This window comes from Equus quagga, chromosome 2, assembly GCF_021613505.1.
Source record: "Equus quagga isolate Etosha38 chromosome 2, UCLA_HA_Equagga_1.0, whole genome shotgun sequence".
Lineage (NCBI taxonomy): Eukaryota > Metazoa > Chordata > Mammalia > Perissodactyla > Equidae > Equus > Equus quagga.
In genome coordinates this window covers 73,940,026-73,967,780 of record NC_060268.1, presented here as the reverse complement: position 1 = coordinate 73,967,780, position 27,755 = coordinate 73,940,026, and the positions used below count along the sequence as shown (strand labels likewise).

The 27,755-nt window shown below is 38.9% G+C and overlaps 1 protein-coding gene across 1 annotated transcript in view; it reads right to left on the bottom strand.

The window, feature by feature from the left end:
- Positions 1-7,820: 7,820 nt before the first annotated feature.
- The window catches only part of GABRB3 (gamma-aminobutyric acid type A receptor subunit beta3), a 217,735-nt gene continuing 197,800 nt past the window's right edge, over positions 7,821-27,755 (bottom strand). Inside the window, exons 7-9 of the mRNA XM_046654857.1 lie at positions 22,741-22,893; positions 17,272-17,516; positions 7,821-8,272 (exon numbers count right to left, since the gene is read on the bottom strand). Of these exons, the coding sequence (XP_046510813.1) occupies positions 7,931-8,272; positions 17,272-17,516; positions 22,741-22,893 (740 nt within the window). The 3' untranslated portion in view covers positions 7,821-7,930. The remainder of the gene's footprint in view (positions 8,273-17,271; positions 17,517-22,740; positions 22,894-27,755) is intronic.

The window sequence follows — 27,755 nt, the reverse complement described above, 5'->3', positions numbered from 1 at the left end:
TTCCATAATCCAGGAGTGGTTGGGTAGATAGGGAGTTTGAGAAGTTGGGGGTGAGTCCTTATAAGGAAATAAGAATCGGTTGATATCAAACTTGTTATCAGCATCACTGCATGATAAAATACAAGGGTACAATGAGTTCAAACTTCTAGGGAAACTACTTTTAATCCACATCAACAAGCTAGCTAATTACCAGTTAAATATAAAGGACCAAGGAAAGAATTCAGATATGCAAAGCCTCTGAAACCTTCTGTCCCATGCACCCTTCCTGAGATATTAACTGAGAATGAACTTTGGCAAAATGAAGAATAAAACCAGGAAAGGGGAAGACATAGGCTGTTTTTTAAAAAATGGTGGAACTAATCTAGACTCCAATGGAAAGAAATTATAGAGTTTTTCAGAAGATCCAAAAAGCAAGCAGCCCAAATTCATACAGGAGGTAAGTTAATGCCAAAGAGTATTTTCACGAAGAAAAATGGAAAGCACTACAAACAATAAATTTAATTACTAAGGTGGTGGATAATATTTGATACATGGTCAGAAAGCATGCCATTCTTGCTGCAGCAATTCCACTTCTGGGTATCTACCCAAAGGAAATGAAAACACTAAGTCAAAAAGATATCTTCTTCATCATGTTCACTGCAGCCTTATTTATAACAGCCAAGATATGGAAGCAACCTAAGTGTCCATAGATGGATAAAGAAAATGTGATATATGTGTATATATCACATTTATATAATATATAGTCCACAAATATATAATGGAATATTATTTAACCATCAAAGAGAAGGAAATTTTGCCATTTGCAACAACATGGATGGACCTTGAGGGCATTATGCTAAGTGAGATAAGTCAGAGAAAGACAAATACTGTATGATTTCACTTATAAGTGGAATGTAAAAAAAAAAAGGAAAGAAAGAAAAAAATAATCCAAGCTCATAGATATAGACAAGAGATTGGTGGTGGCCAGAGGTGGGGTGAGGGGCAGGGGGCAGGGGATGGGTGAGTGAGCCAAATTGGTCAAAATGGTCAGAAGATACAAACTTCCAGGTGTAAAATACATAAGTCCTGGAGATTTAATGTACAGCATATTGACTATAGATAATAATACTGTATTGCATATTTGAAAGTTACTAAGAGAGTAGATCTTAGAAGTTCTCATCACAAGAAAAATAATTTATAACTAAATATGGTGATGGATGTTAACCAGACTTATTGTGGTGATCATTTCGCAAAATACATAAAAATCAAATCATTATATTGTACAAGTAAAACTAATTTAATGGTATATGTCAATTATATCCTATTAAAATAAATAAAATACTTTACCATAAAAAAAAAGAAAGCACACTCCTCTTTCCTCATTAAGAAAAAAGAATGCAAATTGAAACCCCAGAATGAGTATTTGTGGCTGATGGTGAGGGATTAAATCTAGGAAAATTTTGATGCAGACATACATGTTGTGTGGTTTGGATAATTGAAGGAATGTAAGAAAAAGTAATTCATTTGGTCTGGACCTTAGGAATATTCTCCAAATAACCCAAGGTTGAGATATTGGACTTTTAAAGGTGGGAAAGAAGTCTGAGCAAATTGCTTAGCGCTGCTTTACATAATTTTATATATTCTTAATGTTGTCAAAGTTGTTTATTGTTTTCTAACTTTTAGAATGCATTTATAAGTAAAATCCTGAAGGCTGAAGTGCAGTTACAGTTACAGTGCTGACTGCACAAGTTCTTAACCTGGACAATGCAGTGACAGCTCACAGGACCTCTCTTTTCTCATACTCCATCAACTGAGCCCATTTTCCAGGCAGAAAAACTCTTAACTACAGTATTTCTGTGTTTTTCCCTCTTCTAACATTTATCTTTATGCATTTAAATGAAATATCTTAACTACAGTATTTCTGTGTTTTTCCCTCTTCTAACATTTATCTTTATACATTTAAATGAAATACTAAACTTTGAACTGTACTTGTATAGCTCAATAATGTGGTTTGTTCATTAATTTTCAAGTTTTAGAATCAATCTATAAACATAATATTACCTATTAAAATATACTTCTATGATTATAGACAGAGTATAAATGTTTTTTACCTTGATAGCATAAAAGTATAATTATACAGGTAACAGCAGATGGGAGGTGAGAAAGGGAAAGAGAAACACATGGAAGGATAGGGGTGCTAATATCTTCATCTAAAAAATGGAGAGTTAAGAGATAATTGCCTAAACCTAGTGAAATAAGAAATTGAGATTCAAATTGTGAAAATATTTTCCTTCAATCATCAGGGCCACTAACTAGTTTCCTATTTGATTTCAAGATGCACACACATCCATCCACACCCACACCCACACCAGATACGCTTCCAAGTCGGCCATTGTCAGGGAATTGCGTTTTGCATATACGGACCCACTATGTTGCTTACCTGTGGATTGTAAACTAACCTACTTATATAAAAGGAAAGGGCTGCAGACTGTGAGTCCCTCTGATGCCAGGAGTACCTCAGTCAATAACCATCGCCGATTTAGTCCTCTGAGGGGCTAAATATCCAACACAGGTTCCAAAGAGCCAATCTTCTCTGAAGAATAATTTTCCCACTCAAAGAAGAGTTGACAATCCCTGTCCTTTAGAAGCTGGCAAAAATGAAGTGGGTCAAATTGTAAAAGGGTGCCAAAGGTGTATGTGGGTGTGGCAGCCATGGGGACACAGGAGTGACTCCATTCTGGGTGGAGGCTCTCTGAGTGTAATTGGACCTGCATTCAATGATGCTTTCTCAGTCAATCAAAAGTGGGATGCTTTTAAAAGAAACTTTAAGAAATTTGGTCAAAAGTTGAAAATTAGTTTTTCTGCAGTTATTGGTAATTTAAACTTGTCATCCGAACAGATAGTGTTAAAGCATAATGACGCAGGTGAGCAATGTCCTCTTAGTGATGTTCTAGTCTTAGACAAAGAACTAATGTGAAATATGTCCAAGTCAGAGTCCCACAGTAGACCAGGGATGTAAAACACCTATGATGAAGGGGAAAAAAAAGAATGAATGAAAACAGGACTTGTTAGGAATTAGTGAAAAGTTTGCGTTATTTTCTTAGAGTAGGTGAATCCGAAGGTAAACCTCCCTTAAATACTAAGTGGCTGAGGGCCTTCTATAAGACTGACAAGCACAGCGGGGAGCTTTCCTTTTAAGGTGTTTATTGGGTAAGACAGCAGCCTTTCTGGGAGCCCAGAGATATATTCTTCAATAAAAGTTCTGTCTGATTCGAGGTGTCTGAGGATCAGAATTCATTCATTCATTCATTCACTTAGAGACATCTCTTATTCCTCTCTCAATTTGAACAGGAAACAACAAATTGCCTTTTGGTACTAAAGAACTGAAAAGTAAGGACCATACCATCTGTACCAGAGGTTATTGGTAGTCTGGTTCCTAGGCTTTTAATATAAAAATATTTCTCTCAATAAATGTATCCAAAGACAGGAACAAGTTGGATGTCTGCGTGTCTAGCTGTTCTTTGAAGTTCAGGATAAATCATGATTTAGAACAAAAAAGTCATGGTTGAATTGGTCTCACACGCGGTCAGCTTTGAGCTTATTTCTTTTTACTTTCAGCATAACCTAAATGGGCATGTGTAGCTAAAAGTACCTGGAATTAAAATAACCACACATTTCAACAATAGGTAGCCAAGGAAGAAAAAAATCAGCCTTCACATTTAAGTCAGTTAGTCCTTTTTTAATAAATTTGAATTCATTCATCAACAAGTTTCATATTGTATCTATCACTCAATTTTGCTATTTTTTTCATGTCAAATAATACCAAAAAATTACATCAATGTGCTTAAGCAAAATTGGGTTTTAATTTATCTTTACAATGAAATTAAATCAACATGAGAATTGATCATGATAGCAATCACCTATTCCTACTAGAATAATCCTGTACTTACCTTTAACACACTCACTGACTTGTGAAGTAGAAATATGAAACAAGAATAACAGAACATGTTTATGGGGCTTGCCCTAGGGAAAGGCATGGTATGTGAGCCACTCTCTGGGAGGTCACTGTCTACCCAGGTGTTGGGAATTGAGTATTTCAGGAAAACATGGCACCTTTCAATGCAGTAGAAGAGGTAATCAATCCAAGGCACACTAGCTAGTGTCCTGGGAAAATTTAATCCACCTGAGCAGCTCTTTGCCCCACGATTCAATGTTACTCTGACAGATGGCTCACATAAGCTAAGAGCCAGAGTCAATTCCATGAATAACAAAATATTTCACCAATGGATCAGTTTTGCTTACATAAAAATAGCCAGAAATATGAACTGGTTTTCAGGTGGAGAGTTAAACTAAGAATTATGTGATGGTTTATAATTTCAAGCCAGGAAATTCAAAATTGGACACATTTCTCTTTTTTTGAACACACTATTGTGGGACAAACACCAGTGGGATTATCTACTAGATGCTGAAAATGATCACCTACAGCTGCAATGTGCCTGTCCCCTTAAAACAAGTCCCAAATGTGCCTAGAATCACTTCTGAGATGATCTCCTTGGTGACAATGTTAATTCTGTAGCTGGACGGGGGAGAAGTGCTTTTGATGTGGATGGAACATGTCAAAAGTTCTGGGTGCTGGCATTAAAAACACGTGATACTGCAGAAGTACATGTAATTTTCAAACCTAATAGGAATATTATCATGATGTACTTTCAAGTTCATTTAAGATTCAGGGAGAAATAATGGTATAGACAGTGAAACCCCTCTATAGTCCTAGGGTTGGTCAAGAAGAACAATACTTGTTTTAAAAATTACTCAAGTCTTATCAGTCTCTCTCTGTACGGATTTATGTGGTAGGGCTCTTGAACTGTCTCAAGTATATCTGAACATGGGCCATAACAAACTGTCACAACATGAGTCTTTTGTATATTTTGAGCCCCTGTGAAGCATTTTGGAAAGACAGGAGTATGTAGAAAATTAACTTTTTATTATGTGCAGTTGTTGAGAAAGAAATATCATTATATTCTGAATTCAACTTTTCCCTCCTTACTCAAGAGGTCTGGACATGGGTAACAGCCAGCTCACATTAATGTCAGAAGTCTGGGTTGGGAATTCATCTATATGGCTCGCTCACCGGCTCCAGAAACTACCATGGAGTAAGAGAGGTCATTGTAACAGAACAGAGAACAAAACGCCAACACTCTTCTGTCAGCACGGGCTCTGCTTCTCAATATTTCTTGCAACTTTTAAAAATGGAGACTCTATAAAATAACTTTATTAGAAGAAAAGTAATTTTCTTCTGAAATGGAGTAAAGCAAACACATACCCAAGGATCTTAAAAAGTTTTTTTTTTTTTTTTTACAGAATATATGTATGTATTTGTGTGTGTATGTGTGTGTGTGTAGTTACAAATGCTATTTATAGTATAGCTATTATGTTAACTTCATTGCAGTGTCTACAAAGTTGTGGATCCCAGTCTTGGTGCCAAATGCATATAAAAAGCTCAAAAGCTATTATGACTATACCATGCAAATTTATGTTCAGAAAACCTTGGGAAGTAGACTGCAGCTCTTCTGAGCCCCATTGGGTCTCTGCCTTTGATAGTTGGGTACCTCAACTATGCATCAAAACCAAAAAAGTTTCAAATCACTTTTCTCCCAGAAAGAATTAATGTCACAGTTCTGAACAGTATAAATTATACACTTAAATTGACCACCGACTGCTTTTGTCCACATTAATTTGCATTTGGGGGTCCCTCTTTTGCACGTGGAGCTCACTCCTTGAATCACTGGATACAAAAAAAGATACCTGAAGTATTGAAAGGGATAAGGTCTTCACAATTGTCTTTTTTTCTTGAGCAAGTTAACAATGATAAGGCCACTTATGAGGTTTTTCCCAATCTGTTTAACTTTTAGGATCCCCCATTGTTACCCATGAAGAATACTGTCAGAGAAAAGCCAAAGACCAAGAAATCACTGGCAAGTCTCCAGGTAAAAATAAAACCAGAGAGCAGCAGTTGGGAGTAGACATTGAAAAAAGGTAGGAATGAAGGAAGGGAAAGGATATAAAAATTGGTCATTTCTTCTAGCATGAGAATTTTTGGATTATGTTTTACCTGATGGTGGGTTTTGAGCTGTTACAGATTCCCACAAATTAAATTAGTGGTCACTTCATGGTGACAGCCCACACTACACACATCCTCAGGGAAAGTGGTGCCTCTGTCTATGTGGAGAAAACTGGTGCCAGCTGTACAGTACTGGGCGAGACTCTGGTCATTGGTTTCAGATAGAACAGAGAGAGTGAGGCATATGTGGCATTTTGAGATGAAGTATTAATTTAGCAGTTCTTTCCTGAATAGTTTGCTTTTTTTTTTCTCCAAATACTTAAAACTTCACTGTGACTCTGTTTGCACAACTGTAGTCATTTCAGTTTATGGATGCCTGTGATAGAAATATTGTTTACAAAAAATATATCATCTCTTTTTTTTTCTTTAGAAAGATCTCATCTAAATAGTAAGTTAAGGTTGCGTCTATGAAACCGGTGCACCTTGTCTTGTTTCTACGAGCTTTAAAAAGTCCAAATACTGATGAGGCTGTGGATCAAAAGGAAAAAAAAGTGATTGTGTTTGTGGTCAGGTTGCTCTCCTTTGCCTCAAGAGAACGGTCATGGGTCACTGGGTGATGCGTGGTGTGTACTCGTCATGTTCCTGCAGCATCCTAGTTAGACTAGGAGTAGTTGGATGTGCTTATGAAATATGTCAGATACAGAAATAAAGGCATGAGGATGTTTCTTTGTTTCTGAAATTGAACAGTAGAAGTGTTTTAGCTTAAATCTTAATTCTAGATAACAGAAAGTAGTTACATCACAGAAAGAAAAATATGACATCGCATGCTGCCAGGAGAGCAAGCATAAGAAACAAAATCTTGGTATATATGCATATTATGCAAATATATTTTATATTAACATACAATGTTATAAGAGTGCTTAATAACATAAAGACAAGGGAGAAAATCAACCTAGATGGTTTTACCTTAGAGTAACAAATAACCTGAGACGTTTATGCTTTCTGTTAGATATTAGGCCCAGAAATCCATAAGAGATGTGGAGCACATTTTCAGTGATTGACATGTCAACCAAACATTGCCAAAACGTGCCACTGTGTTCCCACATGACAGGTAAGCTGGATCCACTCCCAGTGAACAAAAAACACACTGTACATCAGAGTACTTACAATGAGATGCCATCTATTCCCGATGGGTTTTCAAAAGATGCATGTTCAGACATCAACGTGGGATCTATCTTTGTTTAAGCCAAAAGGTGAGCACGTGATAGTGGCTCACGTCATCCACTAAACCAGTACAGAAAAAGTATGCTCGCTGAAAGCAAACCCCATCTCCAACAAGCCGAAAAGCCTTTGCTTAACAAACTGAAAGAAAGGATATGAAGTGTGTGACTTGTTTTAAACTAGCAATACCACTGTATGAGTTTTTGAAGACAACTAAGAGTTTCTTTCTGATTTTTAAACTAAAATATCTAACTTATGATAATAAAAGACATATTTGGGATGATATTGTGTTTCACGCCCTCATTCTCAAGGCATAATATTTAGATGATGCTTGTCCCTTTCAATAAAAAAAGAAAAAACTATGACTTTCTTTAATATGCATCTTGTGTTAAATTGTCCATAGCTGCAAAATGTATATATGTATGTGTATCTGTTTTACATACAGGTCCTTACACCTGTGTGTATAAACATATACACATACATCCTCATATACACGTGTATTTTATATATATGCTGAGAAAAGTTCACATATATATACAATTGCGTATGTATATATGTGTGTGTGTCTGTGTTTTTGTCTGTGTGTGTGTACAGGTATAAAAACTTGACAGGCAGAGTAATATTTCACTCAGTGTTAAATGAAGTCTTTGAAAAATCAAGTACAGTCACTCAATTAACATAGTACAGCCAGTAAACTAAGTTGAAAAGAGAAAAAGTGAATGGAAACACGATCCTGGACCATCTGTCTATGGCATTCACATCGGTTAGATCAGGGATTTTAATTTTGAGCTGTGAAGACCTCCTCCGTAGATGGGTCTTCTTGTGTGGGATGCTTCTGTCCCCCATGTGTCGCCCATGCCCTTCCATAGGCATGCTCTGTTTCCTGTACTGGATTCCTGAGTTGTCAAAGGATATTGGTGAATTCCTGGCGGCACCACCACTGCCCGTGACCTTATTCATTTCATTGTGAACGTCCAGTGTTGTCAACAGAATATTTCCATCAGCATCCACCTAATTGGAAGAAAATGGGCATCGTTAGATGCTAGCATGCTAATAAATCTTTCCATATGCAAACTTAGGACAGACTTGTGTCATGCAATAACATCACATATATTATGAGAAATTGCACATCTGTCAAACCCAGCACTCTGTTTTAGAGAAAATTGTCATTTTGGAGGCTTAACTGCAGTTTAGAGATTTTATTTCCTTGATTTAAAAATTGTCATCTAGGATATTAGATAAAATAAGGGGGACCTTTTGAAATTGAAATTTCACATTATGGATACGAGTCCCTGCTGAAGACAAAATTAAAGTGCAAATACCTTTCAAGATGTTAACTTAGGTGTGAAAACCATTTTTCACAACTATGCACTGGATAGAAACTGTATTCTCCCATTTTTTCCTGGAAGTCAGCTTGTCCACTTTTCTGATGGTACAAAATATCCAAATTACCATGGAGAAACAAGTGAATACTCCTGTGATGGACACTCCTGATGACTTTGTGGGCTAGATACAGACCTCCACCCAAATATGATCTCCTTGCCCAATCCTGATCCTGGCAGGAGGCCTCCTTTCTAAGGGCCATGTTTAAGATAGACTAAAGTCTCCTCCCACATTGGAGCCAAACTTTAGAATATTTTATTCTGTGCTAAATAAAGCTTCAGACTTGCCATGATAATGCCACTGGTCCATTTGTTTATTTGTTGGTCTGCCACACAACTTTTAGGGAGCATGCTTGAGGCTAGGGGGCCCCCGTGGAGTCCTTCCTGGATGTGTCTGTAATCTCTCCTCTCTGAGCAGTACCAGTCCCTCTCAGGGCCTCAGGGTCTATTCCACAGACCCCTGGGCACTCACTTTTCTCCAGCATGCCTTATGTTCCCCCATCTATCATCATTCTTTTGCCTGGAGAGCCATCTTCCTTGTCTTATCTTTTCCTGTAAAAACCTACACCTTTTCCAGGACTAGATTGTCCATGGCTTCTTCCAAGAAGCTTTCACAAAATTAGTTATTTTGTGGAGGAATAATTTATTGATATATTAATTTTCATCTTCTCATCTTATGGACATTCCTTAATTTCATTAAAGGCATCAAGCTAGATGTGAAGGAGGTGAGGCAGGGAGAAAAGACTCCTGACTAAGAGGAGGAAGGTACTTGTGCAGGTCTCTGAGCAGTGCCAGGACCACAGGTGGGATGGCCCCAGACAACAAGATGGCCCAGACACAGGAAGGGCTACATACATCCAGGGTACACTCAGGCTCTGGCACAAAGGCATCATTAGGATGTTAACTCTCATTCCCCGGACCTACGACTGTGTTACCTTACATGCGAAAGGGACTTTGCAAATGTATTAAGGTTATGGACCTTAAAATAGGGAGATTATCCTGGATTATCTGGGTGGGCCCAATCTAGTCACATGAGACCTTAAAAGTAGAGAATTTTCTCCTGCTGAAAGGAGAAGAGAAAAAGAGATTCAGCAGAATGTGAAAGCAGAGAGATTTGAAGCATGAGAAGGCTGGATTTACCATTGATAGAAGAGACTGCAGGGAAAGCATAAGAAGAAATGGGACAGCCTCAAGGAGCAAAGACTGGCCTAGCTGACAGCCAGCATGGTAATGGGGATCTTAGTCATACAACCACAAGGAACTATGTTTGGTCAACAACCTGAATGAGTCTGGGGGCAGATTTATCCCCAGAGCCTCCAGAAGGGAGCACAGTCCTAGTGACACCTGGATGTCAGCCTCCTGAGACTCTCAGCAGAGAAACCAGCTGAGCCCCACAGTATGCAGACCTCTGACCAACACAACTGTGAGATAATAATCTGGTTTGTTTGAAGTCGCTATGTTCGTGATAACTTGTTATGGCAGCCATCAAAGCTACTACAGGAGGGAAGAGGGAAGATTTCAGAGAAGAAATGCAATTGAATTGGGCCTCAAAGTAAGAGTAGAAATTTATCAGGCAAAAAGAAGGAAAAACATCACAGGCAAAGGCTTGAAGAGTGCCTGAGGTGTTCTGAGAGAGGCAAACTGGTTGAGTGGGACTTAAGTCCCAGAGAAAAGGGATTCATATACACAGCTCCTGGCAGATGCTAAGCTTGAGATACATGAGATGACTGTCATTCTTATCACTGTCATTATCATCTTCCTGTCATCTTATTATTATGAGAAAGTATACCTGCAGATTAGAGTCAAGCCAGTAAGAGTTTCTGTACATCACGTTAAGGAATTTCAACTTTACCCTTTAGGTAGTGAGAAGTAAAAGTGATTTCTATGTAGAAAAGTGATATATTTCTGAAACACGACTGAAGCTGCAGCATAAAGCGTAAAGATGGATTTGAGAAGAGAAAATGAAGAGAGGGACCCTAGTGGGAGTGTACTGCACTGGTTTCTGTTTCCTTCAGGGCAGTCTGGAAGAGAAATGCCAAGAGGTTATGAGCAACTGCTCTTCTCCAGCCACTGCCACAAATGCCAGCATTTCCTCCAAGTATTCTAGACACATGTGTATCTGCAGCAGCAGCAATGCTCGCCATCACCCAGTCATTTCTGCAGTTTAAGAGGGCAGGAAAGGAATGGAGAGAGAGTTACTCATCACCCTGCTCTCACCTGGCCTCCTGGCCCTCCTGCGTACCCTGCAGAAACACTCACACCACCAATGTGGGGTGCAGCACCAGCTAGCATGTCCTTAGCCTGGGTTGTGCTTAGTTTGTCTACATCATGAGTGAAGAGTGCCACAGTGGGGATAGACCATGAAGATCAATGGTTTCCTTAGAATGGAACACAGCCAGCCTAGGGGTGCTCGGAGATGCAAATGGACCAAGATAACACGATATGTGCTGGGCAGAAGGCTCTTCGTGGAGACCCATTCTTGGGGAAGGGGACAGAGCACTGACAGAAGAAGATTAGAGTTTTGTCATTTTTTTATCCAGTGGGGGTAAAAATTCTAATGAGGCTTGTATCTTGAAAGTACGAGGGATGTTAGACCTTTGTAAGAGTTTGGAACTTGTGTTCTATATGTGTTCTTTTTGTTGTCTTTCCCTGAAATGATTAGCAGTAAAAATTTATAATAAAAAAGTCTATGCCCCTGTCTTCAGGATGAGAGAAGCAGCTAGTGGTTTGGGAGACTGAGTCTCTTACTGTAGGCAGAAGATATGGGAGGGGAAGCCCGACAGGTAAATTAAGGTGTGGTTGAAACAGGAGGAGAGAGCAATGTAAAGACCAGCAAAGGGGCCGGCCCAGTGGCGCAGTGGTTAAGTTTGCGCGTTCTGTTTCTCAGCAGCCCAGGGTTCACTGGTTCGGATCCAGGGTGCGGGCTTGGCACACCATGCTGTGGTAGGCGTCCCACATATAAAGTAGAGGAAGATGGGCATGGATGTTAGCTCAGGGCCAGTCTTCCTCAGCGAAAAGAGGAGGGCTGGCAGCAGTTAGCTCAGGGCTAATCTTCCTCAAAAAAATAAAATAAAATAAAAACAGCAGCAAAGGAGTGGGGAGTAGCTTTTCCTCTGTGCAAAGCACCCAGGGGCTGTGGGAGTGCTGAGGCCACTGGAGGTAATCACTTTCCCTAAGAAGGGAGTGATCTGAACCTACTGCAGAAGCTGTGGGCTGCCAGCTTCTAAGACAGTAAGGAGGAGAGCATGATGCGATTAGCTGAGCTGGCCTTCACACAAACAAAAGTTGAAAGTAAGATTCTAGAGGAGAGAACCCTCTTACTAGTCTTTATCTCCCTCCAGCACCTTCTATCATGCTTTATGCCATACAGTAGTGAACCAAATGGTGAGTGCTTGATAGGTGGGACTGCAGGGAAAGCAGAAGTGCACATGGGGCATCTTTCCCTGGGCAGGGAGTCAACTAGAGTGATTCTGCTAATTCAGTTTATTTTAGTACTGAAAGGCATATGTGTGATACCCCACCAAACATCTGGTTTTGAATCACGATACAAACCATATTAGGTTATCACTTAAAGAGATTTTATAAATCAGATCACTTATCAAATTAGTTCAATTAGATTTTATTTAAATGTCTAACATTTTAAACAGATCCACTTAAATTACCGGTAAGCTAGTGTATTTAAAACAAAATTTATCTAAAGTTGAGTCAGAGAAACGACCAAAGGTAAAAGATGCTTGTTTTTTTTAAAAGGTAGTAATGTAGAATTTTTTCTTTTCAATAATAAGTGATTTATTACAGATTAATTAGAAACTGAGAAAATTGAAATTTTTTTCCTGAAGGTAGAAAAAAACAGAAAACATTATTTAGCCCTAAAAAAATTTTTCTCTATATCCTATGTAATGTTTCAAACACAACAAAACCACGAGATGAAAAGCCCAGTCATCCACTTAAGAAGGTGGGTGCCTCACTGGACACATGCACAGGAAGGAGCTCGATCCTTCCTCAGGATTGTTCACACAAAATACTACCGTACACCTGCTCCATTGCATGCCCTGTGCAAGGTGCAGGACGACACAGATGAATAAGAGAAGGTCCTTGTCCTCAAGGGGTCCAGGAGGTGAGAGCTTCAAATAATCAGCAAATGCATTTTTAAAAACAGCACATACTGCCTTTTAAACATATTTTTAAATACATGCCGACAATAACATTTCTTTTCTAGTTATCGAAAATGCCATATGAAAAGCTTCTTTTATAAAAATTTAGGGGATTATGATGAACAAACGTGTAGAACGAAATACCAAACAAAGAAATGTCTTTTGTTAAAGGAAAGGAGAGTTTTGTGATATGTTTATTCAGATGATCTTCAATGGTTCTAATGACGCAGAGTTTCACCTGGCTTTAAAAAGATTCAATTTTGAATATCTTCCCACTAGGAAAGTGAAAAACATACCACATCAGTGGAATAAAACTGATGACAAATATGACTCATTCATGGACAAACATTCCACGAGCATTTACCATGTCTGAGCCACAGTGTGCATATTTTGGTAGATGGAAAGAATTGGATGCTGTCTAGTAGAGAAGGCACGGTGGCCGCATTAAATGTGACATGCCGTCTCACAAGCACAGAGCATGTACCGTGAAGCTAGGAGAACAGGGACAAGGCCAGCTGCTTGCAGTTGGGAGTGACAGAGGCAGGATGAAAACAAGTAGAAAAAAAAAATCAGGAACAATGTCATGGAGAAGAGCAGCTGGCGTAGGTCTTGAAGGACCGAAAGATGTGGACGAAGAAGAAAGAGATTCTGGGAAGAGAGAACTAAAGGCAGAGATAATAAAGTATATGGTGATTACGGGAAGCCCCCAGGGAGAGTGCAGAAAACAAAAGAAATAAGGAAAACTGAATGCTGAGTTGATTTTTCAAGATTTAATGACAAATTTGTATGAATTAATATTCTGTCTTCCCCAGTCCCTTGTGGCCAGTTTCTTGCATTTGGGAAAGGACTTCATGAGGGTGGGGATCTAAGTGTGTCCCTTGAACTCCAGTGAAGGAAAGCTAACCTGCGGGAAGCAGAACCCAATATTGTCAATGATTTACAAAATTAGAGTGCCCTTGGGGGCGGTGGACACTATGGCTCCCTTGCAGCTCTTTCAGGTATCAGGACCAACGCAATTACCTTATTCCTGTCTCACAGTGGGTGAATAGTTGTAATGGAAACAAAGATGTTGAAAGGAACTTGAGTATATATTGAATCAGTAAGACCTTAGTGTAGTGGCTGCTTTTGACTTACAGTTTTACATTTGCATAGCTTTTAATTAAACATGAAGCAATGTGTAGAAAATTCACACCAAGATTACTAGAAGGCATTTTTTCCTAAAAGAATTAAGGGGTTATTAAAATGTGCTAAATCTTAGAAACTAAATACTTTAAACAAATATTTCCAGAAGAGATGCTAATCTTTTCCTATCACCTAGAATTTAAATCTTAACACAGATGCAAGTGATTGTGGGGGAAATACAAGACTGAAATTCCCTGTATAGAATTACAGATGATGACTTGCCATTTTTAAAGCATTTCATGAATATTCCTTATTTTGAGGAGTTTGTCTCATATCTACTATAATTGGAATCATTGACTTCAAAGTAGCTTTTCTTCCTGCTCTTTAACCTGGATAGGCATAAACATTCAAAGATAAAAAACATCTTACGCGAATATATCACAAAGGGGTTTTCAGTTTTTCTAAGCATCTGTCATCGGATTGGCCCATTTTTGATATCATTCTCTGCTTACCTTCAAATTTCTAAATGAGTAAAATATTCTAATTTTATAAAAATAAAGTAATTGTCACATAAGGAATGAAATATTGCTCTTTAGTTAGAGGAATGATGTCAAGCCTGCAGCTCTGATTCCTCAGCAAGAACTATGACTTTCTGCCACTTCACGAAATTCAAACACCAACTAGTCACCTTGCAAAATATCACAAGGCTTGTAACCATAATATATGCACTGCAACCAAAGACTAGCTCTTGGGTATAGAAACAACTCAGGAACAAATAGAGGTTAAACACAAATAAATTAAGGTCAAGATGTACATTGTACCACTTGTCTGGCAAAAAGCTAAGTGACTATGTAAACAGTTCGAGCATTCATGAATCAACCACTAAGTTAAAATATTGTACAATCACTAAACATAAGGAAAATCTACTCATGGTTTTGCAGTAGGGTCAATAATGTCAGAGTCTCAAAGGCAGTTGCTGGTGGCACAGATCCCTTTGGTGGCCCACAGAGCCCGAGGGCACTGCCCCAACATCCCTTTCAGGATGCAGGAAGGTGATCTCAGGAAGAACAATGACAGCACAATCCTTGCTGTCAGCCCAGTGTCTCTCGGACCAGAGAAAGCTGCCTGTTTTTCCCTCCCCAAAGCCCCAGTATGTAGTTGTATATCCTAGTTGTAGGTCTCTCTAGTTCTTCTATGTGCGAGGCTGCATCAGCATGGCTTGATGAGTGGTGTGTAGGTCCGCACCTGGGATCTGAAACGGTGAACCCCAGGCTGCTGAAGTGGGGCACATGGACTTAACCACTTGGCCACAGGGCCAGTCCCAGGAACAATTTTTAATGCTTATCTTTAAGAGCATCAAACCTACATTTAAAACTAGCTTACATGCAGTTGTATGGCAACTTCAAACCGAAAGAGCTGATCTAAAATTAGAGATTTTTAAAAATACAAACATGTAAAGGCTTTAACAGATACCTGCTGGGAAAGCAGAAATAAATTTTTAGAAAAACAAACAATAAAAGTGAACTTATGGGGTGCTGGCCCAGTGGTGCAGTGGTTAAGTTCGCATGTTCCGCTTCAGTGACCCAGGGTTTGCTGGTTCAGATCCCAGGTGCAGACCTACGTACTGCTTGTCAAGCCATGCTGGCTGTGGCAGGCATCCCACATAAAGTAGAGGAAGATGGCACAGATGTTAGCTGAGGGCCAGTCTTCCTCCGCAAAAAGAGGAGGATTGGCAGCAGATGTTAGTTCAGGGCTAATCTTTCTCAAAAAAAAAAAAAAAATGGAACTCACGAATTTTCCTCTGCATCTTATTTATAATATATTATTTCGACATTCTGCTAATATTCTCCGTGGATGTTAAAGGTTTTGGGTTTTGTTTTTGTTTTAAATTTTAAGCTTCACACTCAAAAAGGTATTTCGGAAGGACAATTTGACTGTTCTAAGGAGTCTCATTTAGAAAAAAGGAAACAAATTTATAATCAATTTGAAGTTATGAGGGAATTTGGAAAAACAGCATTGTATGTGTATGCATTTATGCATGACTGTGTGATGGAAACAATAATAACATGATGAATTCTTGTTTCCTCAGAAACAGCATGACCAAAGCACATTGCATATTCAAAGTAGGATGCAGACTTATTTAGAAACATAACAGTATGGTACTAAGTATATTTTCAAGTAAGAAATTCAGGATAATTTTGCCCATGGAAGCCTGATTTTATTCATAGATCCTGGGTTTCTCTGACCAACTCTATTTATGCTTTGCTGAAAGGATGGGAGCCGTTTACAATCATTTAACTGCCTCCATTCATTCATGAATGTTTGTGAACCTTTTCTGGGCCACTGGTGGGCCACAGACACAGCAATATTCCAAGGAGCTGCTGCCTTCCTGGATGAGGCAAAGACCCATAAGGCACAGGAAAGAGTGAGAAAATTTCATGGGCTTGAGAAATAAGTGAGTTTAGCAAGAAGAATTACGAAACAAAAAAATGGAGGATGAAGTCCACCATGTAAACAGGTGGAAATTTTGGAGAAATTGATGGGATGCAAGAGGTAGAAAGATAAAGACAAAAATTATATAGAAACTCTAATGTGCTTTCATTAAAATATTGCTTATAATTGCAATAACATATATTTTTATTAAAAATAAGCTGAAATAACATCTAATTGCAAAGTTACTTTGTAATTGAAAGTATGTAACAGCATGTTGAGCTGGGCTGGAGGGGTTGGAGCTAAATTATGCTCTCTCCCTGCTTGTGCAGCCCAGGGACTTCTTAAAGCAGCATCCTCCTCGAGCACTGTTGTCCAGGTGTGCCAAGCCCTGGTTTTTTGCACAACACATTAGGCAGGGGGCAGGGCCAGGGAAAACCTACAAGAGCCCCAAGATAGAGCAGGGCTCTTGCCTTGCACTAAGGACCTTGAATCAGGAGACTGCACTGGCTGGAGGGCGGGCGAGAGAAGCATCTGCCCACACTGCAAAGAACAGTGGCAAGCTATAATCAAATCTGTAATTTTACCACTGAGGGAATATTGCAACATTTTGGGAAAATGCTACCAACTGTCAAGTTTGGGCCCCACACCCAAGAGTTTCATTCATTCTGATATCTACGTGTTCTGTTCTTTTCATAAAAAAACTGGAAAGCTTTTGGCTTCTCCAGCTTCTCCACTGACTTTGGTTTCACATAAAACTCAGTGACGTGCACAAGGCAACATTTCAGATTTAATGATCAACAAGCTCACATAACTCCTACTCAAAGGTCATGCAGATAACTGTAGTTACTGATGAACTGTAAGGGGGAGGGTGGGGTCTGTGAAAGGCATGGGTGAGTGGTCAAGATGGTGGAGGGCATACCTTGTTGCTTTCACTCTTTGACCGGTCATTCTTGGCCTTGGCTGTCTTTTCTGCAAGCTTCTTCTGTCTTTGAGGGCCTCTTCCAAAGAAAATGTAATTGACAAAGGCATACTCCAGAAGGGCCAGAAACACAAAAACAAAGCAGCCCATGAGGTACATGTCAATGGCTTTGACATAGGGGATTTTGGGCAATGTCTCCCTAAGGTGCGTGTTGATGGTCGTCATCGTCAGCACAGTTGTGATCCCTACAAAAGAAATGGAAGGGTAAGCTCAGCTCCTTTGTTCTTCACTTTTCACTTTCCTTTTGTATTTCCTCAAACAGCTTCAAATATTTGGAGATAGTAGATTGAATATTATTGAGCAACTGGAATGCAATAGAGCATAACATGTGTCATTTGGGCAGCAGGTCATGCCTTAGGTCAAGAAGCTGACATCTCTACTCCAGGGCAGACACCACCCTCCCGGACCTGGCCTAGGGAGAGAATGGAATTGAGAGCAGATGGAGGGATGTGAAGGGCGGCAAAGGAGAACATGCTCTATATGAAAGTTGAAAGAAACGAAAATAAACCCAGAATTCAACAGAAAACACTAAGTGTCTGAATAAGAAGCTCCTGGGAAGAAGAATAAATCTATGAAGAACCTAAGAATCTAAAAGGAAGGTCATCTATGGTTGGAGAGGCAAGGCTGTTAGTGAGGGCTCAGGTTCCTTTCCCCAAGAGAGATCTCCAGAGCACAGAGCTCCACTCTCTGCTGATCACCCAGAGAGCAGGGAAGAGAGCCCAGTATTGCATCACTAACATACACTCTCCCTCTACCCAGCTCTGAATTGCTGTTAAAAGTAGAGGAGGGAATTGAAGAGCTCAGAAACTATTTTTAGGTATAACTGCAAATCACGATTGCTAATAGAATATACGGAAATCAAAGATGTCAGAATATTTTAAGATTCCCCTTTAACATAAAATTCATGTGCACCTGGGGACTTTGAAAATTTGAAAATGGCAATGGGATAATTATAGTTTACAAATAAATGTGAAATAACCATGCAGATGCTACAAAATTAGGTGTTCTGACCATTATTCAAAAATTCTGTAATATTTCCACAACTTTTTTTTTTCCTTCCAAATGGATTTGAATGCTCTGCCTTAGCCATTGCTTTGGCTCTCCAGTTGAATATTTTAAGCGGACACGGAAAACACAGGCCTCAGTAGATACCTGCAGGAAATGGGCTAAAAGAACCCAGGGGTAGGGACAGTGGCACCTGTCACAGGCACTCTGCCTGGTAACTGCAGCTGGAGGAAAATGGGCATGGACCCTGGTTTCAGGCCCGTTAGCATGTCCCTTCACAGTGAGATTTTGCAGTGAGTGCTCTAGTCTTTCTGCTTTCGGCTCACATGAGCTCTTAGCTTAAAAGGCCAATGTATTTGTTTTACTTCCTATCTAGAGACTGTGGACAGTGGTGGATTGTAGTGGTTCATGGCTTGGATAGTAGAGCCACATGGTCCAAGCCAAAAGCCCAGCTCTGCCACCTCCCAGCGGTATGACCTGAGTGAGCCTTAGTGGGTCCACAACCATCACCTAAAACTGTTGTGAAGTCTAAATGCAATGCCTGAAAAGCAATAGTGATAGGCTAATAAATGGTAACTGGCATTGTTAACACTAACAACAAATAATTGTATTATTATCATCATTACAGAAAAATAAACTATTCAGTAGCCTCTAGTTTCTTGTCAGGAGGTCCTGACAGTCTTGCCCTGAACTTCCACCCTTTAAGGGGACACCATCCAACTGCAGTATGGGAGAAGGCTGAGTGGTGCCTTCTGTGCTCTCTATACATTTACCAAGCTGTCAAGTCTTTCTAATTGTTAGCGTGAAATTACTTCTCATTTAGAGTATGTTAATGAAATATTATATTTGAAAAACTGCATTTATAAAGATGACTATGAAATAATATAATTCGCGTCATTTAATCAAAAGATATTTTATTTCTCTTCTTTGTGATCAAAATAATATCGCCTAAATTATTTTAGTATAAATTTTCACTGTTAGAAGGACCAATACTATTATTCACCAAGAGGTCGACTTCAGGGTTTTGAAGAAGACCATCTAATTGCAACTCCCAACTTCACAGTTTGGTGGCTTCTAACACTACCAGTTCAACAGACCTGGGGGCCAGACCCTGGGCAGCAGAAGCATAAAATCCTGAAGTGTACAGAGCATCTGTTTAGTACAGTTGAATGAAGAACCACATTTCTCTTCTCAGTATGGAGACAACCCCAGACAACTCTAGGTCCAACCGTGCCCTGAGCCAGAGAAAGAGTGATACATGGAGGTCTCTGCTGAGCATCCTTCTGAGCAGACCTCATTTAGAAATGAGGTGCATTAATTGTGGTGCATCCATTCAGGATGAAGGGAAACAGCATTTTAAGCATTTCAAAGAGTGTGGTATATGACAAGATGTGGAAGTGGAGTAGGGGAAGGGGGAGTTCTCCAATCAAAGCCTTCCAAACCATGGCCATATCCTCTTAAAGAGGCATGGAGCACATTAGCATCTTAAAGGTTCTGAGGGATTCCTCCTTCAATAGTAATAATTAAAAATAATTCTTGCTTAGCTTTTTGTATTAATCCATGGTTTTTATAATCTAATAGACCAAATAACCCTTCTGTGAACTATCTATTGACACCATAGGAATCACCTCTAATGGTTAAGGGAGAGTGCCCTGGAGTCAGTTAACTGGATTGAAATCATTCTTCTGACACTTAATATTATATGACTTTGTACCAGTTATGTAGCTTCTCTGTACCTCATTTTCCTGCTCTGTAACATGGGAACAATAACACTGCCTATTGTGCTAATAGGTAAGGCAACCACATTAATGGCCTTGCAGAGAACCTGGCACCTGAGTATTTGGTAAGTCTCAGCCTGAATGATTGTTCTTGTTGTTATTGAGCATTCATGACCCTATGATATACTTTCCTTAACCAATTGGAGGTGACCAATTGACATTTCCCAAGCCCTGCAGACCCGGGCTCAGTAACCATGATCTATGTAGGAAGAAGGTGGGACAGAGGGAAGGAACATACTGGTGTCCCACTCTAAGAGCTGGACCTGTTGGACTGCTGTCTGCTCAGCCACTGTGGCCCTAAGATCATGGCTGCCTTGTAGACCTCCAGGCCTCAGGTTCACCTCAACACTGGTAAATGCCCTTCACTTCTGCCTCTGCACTCACACCTGCCTCTCAGGCTTCTGATATCAATCAGAACCTGGCACTTCTCCAGTGGCAAAGCCTTAGCAACTCTTGGCAGAGAAAAGCCACAGCAGGATGGCTTAAGTTTACAGTAATAAAAGTTTTAAAAAGTGAAATCTACTTTCGTATACTGTAATGAGATTGGGTTGACTACAACCTACTTCAGATAGATTATCTATTTAATATTGTGGAAAATAATGTTTTACAATTAAGGAGTTATAGTACTTGTATAACCAGAAAATTTAGAAATTCATATTTTCAGTACAGTTCACTCCTATGGATGCCAGATAATCATGGTTCTTTTGTATTCATATTTCTCTAGTTGTTTCAATAACGATAAAGACTCTGAGGTTGGTTCACTGTGAAGCTCATGAACTTCAGCTTCAAGTCACTTCTTGCATAGGCCTCTTTCAGGCTTTGGGAGAGGGTCCCAGAAATTTTATACTTGTATATTTTATATTCTTTTTCTTAAAGAGAGCTCTGAAATTGTATAAGCTAACAGCTCTGCAAAATTTAAATCTGCCTCTGCAAATTCATTTTAGCTCTGACTTTTCCAAGTGAGAAGAAGAGAAAATAGTTTAACAGAGTAATCTAGAAACATTAAAAAACAACAAAAAAAACTAAACCTACAGAAAGGACTGATGCTGTAGGGTAACTTCTGCAGGCTGTAGACAAATCCTGGAGATTTTTTTGAAAGACTCTTCTTACCATATCCATCAGCACTACATAACAATTAATACAGCACTTTTAGCTTTTTATACTTTCTTCTTCTCAAACTGCTTTTTTTTTGGCTGAGGAAGATTTGCCATGAGGTAACGTCTGTGCCAATCTTCCTCTGTTTTGTATGTGGGTTGCTGCCACAGCATGGCCACCGATGAGTGGTGTAGGTCCATGCCTGGGAACCAAACCCAAGCCACCAAAGTGGAGTGCACTTAATTTAACCACTAGGTCATGGGGTCAGACCCTCAAAGTGCTTTTTTATTCACCCAACACCTTTAGGAACAGCTACTTGATTTTCTTAAGTCATTTTTATGTGTTATTTCCTGGGGGGAAAAAAATCTAATTTTAACTATAACTCTGAAAGTCACATATATGTGGGTCTAAACCAGACATCCATATATGCACATGTACACAGATACTCCTAGAAAAAAATATTAATCAGCTTAAAGTTCTGGGAAAAGATGGTAAATAGAAAAATGAAGAAAGAGGGATAACTGAAACTCTGAATTCTTATGCTTCTCTGTAAGCTACTAGCAAATGTGTTGATAATTCTTTCCCATCATTTTTAAAAAAGTATTATTGATAGGGCCAGTCCTGGTGGCCTAGTGGTTAAGTTCAGCTTGAGTAGCCCAGGTTCAGTTCCCAGGCACAGACCTACACTACTCTGTTAGCAGCCATGCTGTGCTGGTGCCCCACATACTAAAACATAGAGGAAGATTGGCACAGATGTTAGCTCAGGGCAAATCTTTCCCTGCCAAAAATAAGAAGTACTATTGATAATTTCACTTTTAGGAATAAAATTCAACCCTATCCAAAGAAGGGCTGGACTGGATTAGCTGCTCTTCAGCTCTGTACTAATCTAAAATGTATTTAAATTATTACTTTGCCCATGCAGTTTCATAATAATTAACTTAATAGAGAGTAACATTTCTGAAAATACAAGCTTTCCCTTAATAATAAAAAAATATTAGAAATATCATTGGAACATATAATACATATTGTACATCAGCTAATAATCCAGTTGTCAAATGACCAATGGCCAGAAAAGATCAGGAGGGCTCTCAGTAATCACTCAGAATCTAATCACATATTTCAACACCATTAAATTGTGTAATTCCAATTATATGCTATAATATTTGACTATTTTTCTGACTTAGAGGAATGCACAATTAATCAAGTCTTTCTGGGCCACAGAATAATTTTGAACAGGAGATGTTAATCCTTGCTTTAAAATTAGTGTCAAAAATAGTTTTATTATGCAAATATTCTGCAAGCATATTTTCCCTTTCATGGGCATGAAAATTCACATTTGAGCCTTATAATTAAATTAACACATCAAGGTAATCATGCATGAAATTAGTGTTTTAGGATAAAGAGTGAATATATGAGCAAGATTGGTGTCATGATGTCAAAAATTTGTAGCTGAACTATAGTCTTTGAACTCTGAATACTGTAATGATACAGTTAATTTACATTTTAGATATCATTTTAAAATAGCACATACCAAGAGCAACTCTAGCTGCAGATGCATCGTAATTGATCCAGAAGGACACCCATGACAGAATCGTAATTAGTATAGAGGGCATGTAAGTCTGGAGAATGAAGTATCCAATGTTTCTCTTCAACCGAAAGCTCAGTGAGAGCCGAGGGTAGGCACCTACGGTAAATAGACACGGATTACACTGGAGAAAAGAAACAGCAGACAAAAGAGTTTGCTTTGACTTCCATGGACAACAGCATGCACTTGAAAAGCCCATGAACTGAGAGTTGGTCCACAACCATGTGATTTGCTTCTGTCTGCCTGATGGTATTTACAGAGGAATTGAGAGAGGAATGATTTTCAGTCTATTTACAAGGTAATGATGAGGTACTCTTTTAAAGCTAAATGCTCAGCTGAGAACTGCCCCTGGGAAAACTTTGGGAAAGTTTAGCTTAGAAACAGAATAATGCCAAATACCTTGCTTAGTTTTCAATTAATGGTCCCCTTCTTCTCCACTATATATAGGGAAGATTTGGCTCAAGGCTTTATTGCGCAAAATGGCTTTTACCAGCTGGCACCTATCAGCACATATAGAGTGACACTGTGCACAGATGTTTGAGGCATTGATCCTCAACCAACTGGGATAGCTCAGGGTACCTTGAGAGCTGGAGAGGCACAGAAGCAAGTTCGGTCTCAGAAAAGGCAGTGGTGTACCCAAAGATGTTCTGCGTTAACCATAGAAAAGGCACTAAGGAGAGCTTTGGAGAAGCACCTGGTCCGGTTTCTTGTATGTGAATTCCAGTGCTAATCTTCTGATGTGTGTGTCCCACTTAGCACATCGAAATCCCCACCACCACTCCCATTGCAGTGATAAAACAGCCCACTGATTATGCCACGTTTAGTTATATATTTGTCTTTTCTGTTTTATTTTGTTTTTCCTGGAGCAAGGCAAGTATAGGCGCCATTTTCTCCTGTCCACTTCAACAATCCACTTCAAACCTCTCAGCTCCTGATCTTCTGGATTCTAATGAAGCTGCTGGAAGGTCAATCAGTGAAAACCCAGTGAGTGGCTTTCTCTAATCTCCAACTTCCTTGCCTCCTCCCCTCCCACCCTCACTGATGGACAGTGCTCTCTTCCTGAGATTGCTGCACCGTAAGCTTCAAGAGACTTTGCCGTTCTTGATCTCCGTCTACTCCAAGACTGACAGGCTCCTCTTCTCCTCCTGCCCCCAAATACATGCATTTTCCAGACTTTACTTCATGTCCCTTTCTATTTTTGTCCCCACTTTCTTTTCTTTAGTAGTCTGACCCACTCACATGACTGTTCCTTCTATGTAGAAGATGAAAGACTTATATCTCCAGGCTCCTACCTTAGCATCACCCACATTTTCAGCCAGACTTATATAAAGGAGAAAAGAAATCACCTAAGAGACCCAACACTTAAAGGCTTATTTGTAAACACAATTTTAAATTCTTCCTAATTTTCCATCAAATACATATATATATGTACTCTATAGTTCATAAATACATTTTCCTGAATGCTGCAAATTTAGGTTATTTCCATTTTTGCAAAACTATAAATATTCTTAAGAATATCTTGAGTAGAGTCCTTTTGCTATATTTAGACTTATTTCTTTAGGATGAATATGGTAAAAGGGTAATTGCTAGGCCAATGTGTAATTGCCAAATTACTTCACAAACAAAATCATACCAGTGGACATGCTGCTATGAGCACTTTATAGAATTGCCTATCTCACTTTGTAAACATGAAAATATTACAAAATATTTCTTAAAAATAACTCCTGCTAATTTCCTTGTGAAAAATTTGTCCTTTTAATCACTTTCTTTAATTGAATGCTTCCTAAATGTTTTTTTCCTCTGTATTTAATCTCATAAATGATCTGATTATACTTATTCATTTTTCTCATTTTTTGATCCTTTTACTGTTCTTACTTATTCATTTAAGTCCTTTTGACACCAATCCTTGCTTGTATTCTCTGCAAGAATTTTCTCAGTTGTTTTTTTTTAAACTTATAGAGGGTTTGAGTGGGAGACATATAAGTACTTAAATTTTTGTATGTAGTTGAATCTGTCTCATCTTTTCCTTGTTATTTTTAAAACTTGCTTTTAGGCTTAGATAAGTTCACAACAGAGGTCTAACCACAAACTTATTTTGAGGGCTGGCACTTATTTCAATGTTTGATCTAAAAGGAGTGTGTACATTGATTTTTGTTCCAAAAGCAGCTAACCAATTTTCCCAACACCATCATTGGAATAAATCTTCCCTGGACATAGATTTGATACACCCTATTGTTTTATATTACATTCCATGTATATGTGGATCACTGACATAATGCACTACTGATCTGGGTCAGAGCCTCATCGTGGGCCTTGCCATCTCCAGGTCCCTGGCCCCATGCTCCATCCACAAATTCCAGAAGCACAGCATGGGCGTGCACTGTCATGCCATATTCAAAACCTTCTATGGCTCATTGCTTCACATAAAGGTTAGAATACTCATTTGGGAATTTTAGTTTCTTCAAAATGTTTTCCCAAATTAACTTTAGTTTTATTTTCCACCATGTTCCTGAATTAAGCATAATATTTTCTATTCAAAGAGTGTCCTCACTGACTCAAAACAATTGTCCATATTTCCTGCCTCTATTGGTTCACACTCACTATTCCCTTATTAAGAAATGTCTTCCTTTATCCATACCTCAAGGCTTTGGTCATATGCCACCCTTCCCTGAATCCTTTCTTCTTCTTCCCTCAAAATGTAAGTAATTATCCTCTTGAGTTATTTGCTTTCTCATTAAAATTACAATTATTAATAATTACCAAGGTGAGATCTTCCTTAGCAAGTTGTACAAACCCAAAAGCAGAGCTTGTGGAATAATGTATTTTTCATACACTGTAATGCCTTGCTAAATGTGTAAACCATCTCTAGTTATCAATAAATACATCTGTATGCTGAAAGAATAAAAATAGGTATATTTGATTTGTTTATGTGACTCTTTAGTGAGTTTAATATGCAAAACATTCAATATCTTGTTTGAATCTTAGTTTGAAATCCCATGGCAACTTCAACATCTTTACAGAAGTAACTTCAGCATTGGATCTTACTTTGCAATTCAATGGCAATCTCATGCTTTTCTCATCACTTATGAATGGCTGTTCCTTGCTTCAGATACTTGCCACTATATCCATGGCTTATGCTACAGTAACAAAAGGCCCCCCAAATCTCAGTAGCTTACAACAAAGTTTTTTCTTTCTTTCTTTTACTACATAGACACTTAGCTTCCTCTATCTGTGACACTGCTGGACATTGTGGTAGAAGTAACACATACTTCCCCTCACATTTCATTGCCCAGAGCAAGTCTTATCTCAATCTTTATGTCACTGGAGTAAGAAAGTTCAGTTCTCTCCCAGGGTAGAGCGGAAAATATATTTTGAATGATAACACAATCTACAATGTTCCTCAACTTTCCATTTTCCAAGTCAAGTTTCTTACCATCTTCCAAAGCACATCTTCTTCGGGAAAGCTGTTCCCAACAGAGGCAAATATTGATACGCATGTAATGAAGTACAACTGACATGCTTCTGGGAATCCTTGCCCCCTGCAACATGGGGGCCAATGACATGACTGTATAGTCAAACATTTGGAAGATGATTAGAGACCTTGAGGAAGGGAACGCTAATCCACTTTCAAAACTACCTTAATCTCTGGAAATTTGCCAAACTTCTCATTAACACAGGATTTAGAATTATGAAAATACACCATTTTCTTATGTATTTGTTTATTAATAGAATAGAATAAGTAAGAAATAGATACAGAATATCTATAGAAGAATAAGTAATAAATAGATAATAAGTAAGAAATAGAATATCACATATTCTATTTCTTAAAAGTGAAATATCACTTCAAATCAACAAAATTTTTAGGCATTCACGATGTGCCCCACCCATCCCAGTCTCATAATCCCAGAGGTGCAAATGGTGAGTGGAGCAGACAACGAAGATGAATAAGAGGATAGTCTATGCCCTCAACTAGCTCCTAATCCATGTCAGAGAGAGACTTATACAGAACTGGCTTTAGTAAAACAGAAGTAAGGTCTACACTGGAAATACAAAAATATTGTGGGGTGCAAGATTTAGTGATGCATGAGAGGTTTCATGATATCTGAACTGAGATGGTTCTGGTTGAATAAGATTCTTTCCAGGCAGGGAAGCAGGAAAGCCTCCAGGGTAAAGGACTCAGCAAGGTCAAATGAAAAGCCTTTCAAGAGGCCATGAGAGAGAGAGACCTCAGAATGTTAATAAACACAAGAATCCTCAGAGATGTCAAGACTTATGCTTCTAGGCAAAGGCTTCTTGCCATTTGACGTGCATCTTAAAGAGTGTATAATAGTCTCTTCATAGCTCTGTTAGACAAAGTCCTTACACCTTACACTGGCATGAAAAATGCCAGGAGGTATGCTGCATCTATGGGGAAAACTCCCCAAATGATCATAACTAGTGGCCAATAATTTAAAGTTGAGAAATAGTGAGTCAGCTGCACTAAGACATACCCTTCAAAACAGCAATAGAAGCTTAAAAATTACGACAGAAAGGCACAGAAGCCCTAAAGCCTTTGTGCCAATGCAGATGTGGTCAGGTTCCCAAGGAGATGCTGAGCCAACAGACAAAGGTACAGTCCCTGAACACAAGTGCGTCATTCTAATTCAAGACTTCCTTGGCAAAACTATCTATTGAAGCTGCTGATCTCAACTCTTTCTCCCCAGATGCACTGAAAGTTATGGCCAGAAACAAGGCTCTGGATCTCTCATCCAGCCTAAATTAATATCGCTCTGTAAGGCATTAATATTATTGAAGAACTCATAAAAAATGTGGACATAGAGTATCACATCACTTTTGTGGAGTGATAAGAGCCACTCAAATGTATCTATAAAGTAACAAACTGATATTTTAACAACTGCAGCAGAGCTGAACTATGCACATGTGTCTCTCCCCCTTCAAGACGGCCACTGTGGGGGGCTCTC